At 39.4% G+C, this 3,824-nt stretch overlaps 1 protein-coding gene across 1 annotated transcript; it reads right to left on the bottom strand.

Moving 5' to 3' along the window:
• On the bottom strand, nt 1-3,340 carry LOC136798663 (uncharacterized; the record flags this gene model as incomplete). Its single annotated transcript, XM_067055310.1, is given in 3 exon segments — nt 1-2,479; nt 2,816-3,000; nt 3,281-3,340. A coding segment is annotated over 1 exon segment (2,477 nt), but the record flags the coding sequence as incomplete, so codon positions are not given.
• Between the last annotated feature and the right edge of the window lie 484 nt (nt 3,341-3,824).

Below are 3,824 nucleotides of genomic sequence, written 5' to 3'. Positions count from 1 at the left end.
TCTATGCTTAAGTCATTATTTAAACCCTCAACCGTTTTCCTGATGAAACCAGGTAGGTCATCAAGGGTAAAATTATGACACTTCAAACAGATGTAATGTACATCAGCTTGGTCCGCATAAACTCTTTGCTCGGATGTAGGAATCAAATCACAGATACAATGAATCCATTTTCCACACTGACCACATAGAACCCAATTCAAATTAGAGTCAAATACAGACGCAATACACTTGAGACCTGTACATGATCGAAATTTCTTGTCAGCCCTTTTGCGCGAATTGTCAGAACACTTAGAAATCTTATCAAGCTCGTCTTTGTTGCCGGCTATAGCCTCTTCCAAACGCTCTTTTGAATTGTACAGGTCAACCAAATCAGAGGCCACGCTGCGACGCTTTTCGTCAAGTGTATTTTTCGCTTCCTTTAATTTCGCCAAATTTTCCTCATGTGTCTTCAGGATTTGTGCGTGGCTAGGTTTTTTGAGTTCCAAGCAATCAATTTCTCGGCAAGCACCTGTCAGCAGATTGAAAAGCCTCAACACAATACCCAACATAATGTGAAGAACAGGGGGCACAACATTCCTAAGAGTCAAAATGGGGAAAATCCTATGGTTACAAACACTAGCATGAAACCTTCCTAACTTCCTCAAATCACCTTTCGCTCTATCATCAAGCAAATTCCCAGCGTAGAAGGCGTCTAAATCATCAATTTCCCTAAGGGAAATTTCTTTACAATGCAAAGGTGAGTGGGGTTTTCCACCATGCTCTCTGAGGTGAGCCAGAGTAACATCCCATTTAGCACTGGGGAAAGTGCTCGATGAACCTTGGTGACCAAGGCAGTCATCTTGAAAATGGAAATCACCCCCCAACAACACCTTCACAGGGTGCCCATCTAGCCTGAATTCTTCCCTCTGAATCTCAATCAGCTGATCTCTAAAAGGAAACAAAATGACCGACATGTTCTCATAAGAATCCGCTGCACTATACATCGAAAAAATGTGGACATCATAAACAGAAAGTTTTGATTGGCCACAGATTACCTCAAAATGGAATTTCATCATACTTCCTCCCTTGTCCCCGGAGAACAGCAGATCAATTCTACGTTGAGCATCATCTGGACCAATCAAACCTTTCTGTTTATATTCCAGTAGAACACTCTGCAAGAAGGCTATAAGATCTCTACACCTGAGGACATTAACCTTCCCACGTGCCTTCTCCGTACCAAGTTTCATAAGAGTTTCAGCAGTAACATAAAATCCTGCATCCTTCAGATGAGACAGACGGTTGGATTGAACAGCGCGAAGTTTGCCCTCAGATGGAAAGATATTATACCCAAGACAAGACAACAACACAATGCGAAGATTACGAAAGCCCGACATCGAGAAACGAAGAACAGATTTCACATCCGCAGCCTGCTCAGGGGACAACTTAGGGAAAAAATCTCTGGGGAGGACACCAACACAACTCCTAAAAAAACTGGGGTTTAGCTTCAAAAATTTCACCAACAAACGACTCATTTCCTTAACATCAAAAGACACTTTGCTCGTCACGAAACTAAAACCACCTGACAACGAAGAAAGCAAAAGAAAAAAAAAAGTTGCTCTACTTGACAACTGCTTTTCAGTTACAGCCGAGTTATTGATTTTGCTTGTCACATTTGCATAAATTGCCGGCTGATGGTTAGATTTTAATTTCCCGGATTGGCTGTTGAAAAAATATTTTGTGCCTTCAAACATCCGAGAATCCTGATCCAACACTTTTGTGATCGTGATGAAACCTAGGCCCTTGTCAACTTCAGCTGCAGCAATGTTACCATTGTTACCGACTACAGACTGAGAGTTATTCTGTGTCCCAAGGCGCGCCCTCTTTTCCGCCTCTTGCAAAAGCTTACCCTTCAGACCAGCAATAGCTTTGGTCTTGGAAGAGCAATCCGAATTCAATTCATTGACCGTTTTAGTTAACGAGTCAACTTTTTCAGTCAACAAAATGCATTTGGAATGCTCTTCTTTCAAACGCTCTTCAAAATCAAGTTTTTGTTTCTTTAATCTTTTCTCCATGGTCTCAATTTGGAGTTTGTCGAGCTCGTTTTGAGAAGGAGGGAGGCCTGAAACAGGAGTAAGATCTGCTTTTGTGAAGAAAGGCTTGACCCAATAAACACTGAAAGAAATAAGATCTTCTCCAAACTCCACATCCTTGCTAGGGTTTTTAAGAGAAAGAGCTCTTTGTTTAACAACCTTGGTAACTAGGCGGTTAAACTTTTTGCAATCCGGTAGACTAGACCCTATGGGAAGCAAAAACTTCAAAAATTTTAAAACACTGGTCTTACTGGGAAACAACTTACAAAGAGTGTAGACGATTTGGATAGTGAGAAGGGAAGGATCACTTATTCTGACAGTCGTATGCACTTTAGACTCGTCTAACCACTCATCTTTCCAGCCAATACCACTTAAAGACTCTTTATCCTCAGAAGAAACCTCAGCCATGACTGGAAAGAAAAAATTCAAAAGGGGGTTAAAAGTTAAAAGAACGTAAAATGAAAACTTATCTTGTCTCTTCGAAGGCTTGATTCAAAAGAACTTTCCCGAGCGTGCTATCAGCTGATATTATTTCGCGCGGAAATAAACCAATCAGCGCGAAGGTCAAAAATCAATTGGCCAATCAGCACGCGAGAACGCCGAAATTCTTTTTTGAATAAACTCGGACTCAGACTGCCGTTATGCACAACAAACGCGGTCGAGAGCGTGTAACGGTTCGGTGAAATCGTTCTCAAAGTGGGGTCTTTTCTATTGTTTACAGGAAATAAAAGAAGAGATATTCTTACCTTTTCTTTGGTTTTTTAAACAAAATTATGTCCAAAGATTCATCTTACGAAGAGGGATACTGAAGAATGTGTCCAGCGGCCCAGTGCAAGCAAAGAAAGTATAGTTTTTGGAATAACTTTAAAAGTTGTACTTGCCCTTTGATCCCCTTCTGCAAATTACATCTTCAACCATCTTTCTTCAAGGTCTAAAAATTTCAAAACAAATAGTCAAGGCTACAAATTCCTGTCGACGATGGAAGCAACCTCGGTATAACGAATTTCGACAACTTTGGCAATCAACTGTAAATTTTTTAACATAAGTATGACCTTGCCGTTTCGAAATTATGAAAGAACAGCTCTTCTTTGGTAATATACTTTTTATTTGAAAGTAAAAGGTTATTTATTTGTAGAGTAGAAAAGAAAAGTCTGAGGGTCATTTTTCAAAAAAATTTTGCCAAAATCGATTTTCGCATTTCGCCATTTTACCTTACGCAAACGCACGTGAATTTTGCATATCTCTTTTTCTAGTGTGTAGCTAGAGACCTGAAATTTGAAGGGAGAATTCTTGGTGTTAGAATAATTATTATACAAAAATATTTGTAAAATATTTAGTATATTTATGAAAACAACGAAAGATATATCTTTTTTTGAAAAAAGAAGACATTGCATTGTTTTATTTTTGTTTTTGAAGAAAATTAGCTTGGAGGAAAATGAGTTGAAATGAGTCAAAAAAGGTGATAGGACCCATTTTCAAGGGGCCTCTGGAAATGGAGGTACAAAAAGTTATAAGTAAAGAATAAGTTTTTCTGAAAGGGGAAACCCCAAATGAAAAGAAAAATTTCATTGAAATCCAGCAACTTAACCAGATTTTATGTTTGTTTTTGATGGGTCAGACCCCGCCCGCCGCCGTCACGGATCAAAAGAGGGTTAACAAAAAAAGATAGACAGGAAATGACACTTATTTGTTGTCAGTATTCTGGTATTCTAACCTCTAAGAACCGGTGTGATGGCTGGTCATCCTGGTGTGTGG

This window comes from Clytia hemisphaerica, unplaced genomic scaffold (genome assembly GCF_902728285.1).
Source record: "Clytia hemisphaerica strain Z4C2 unplaced genomic scaffold, Clytia hemisphaerica genome assembly, whole genome shotgun sequence".
NCBI lineage: Eukaryota > Metazoa > Cnidaria > Hydrozoa > Leptothecata > Clytiidae > Clytia > Clytia hemisphaerica.
Note: the sequence above shows the minus strand (reverse complement) of the source record. Positions and strands in the feature narration are given on the sequence as shown.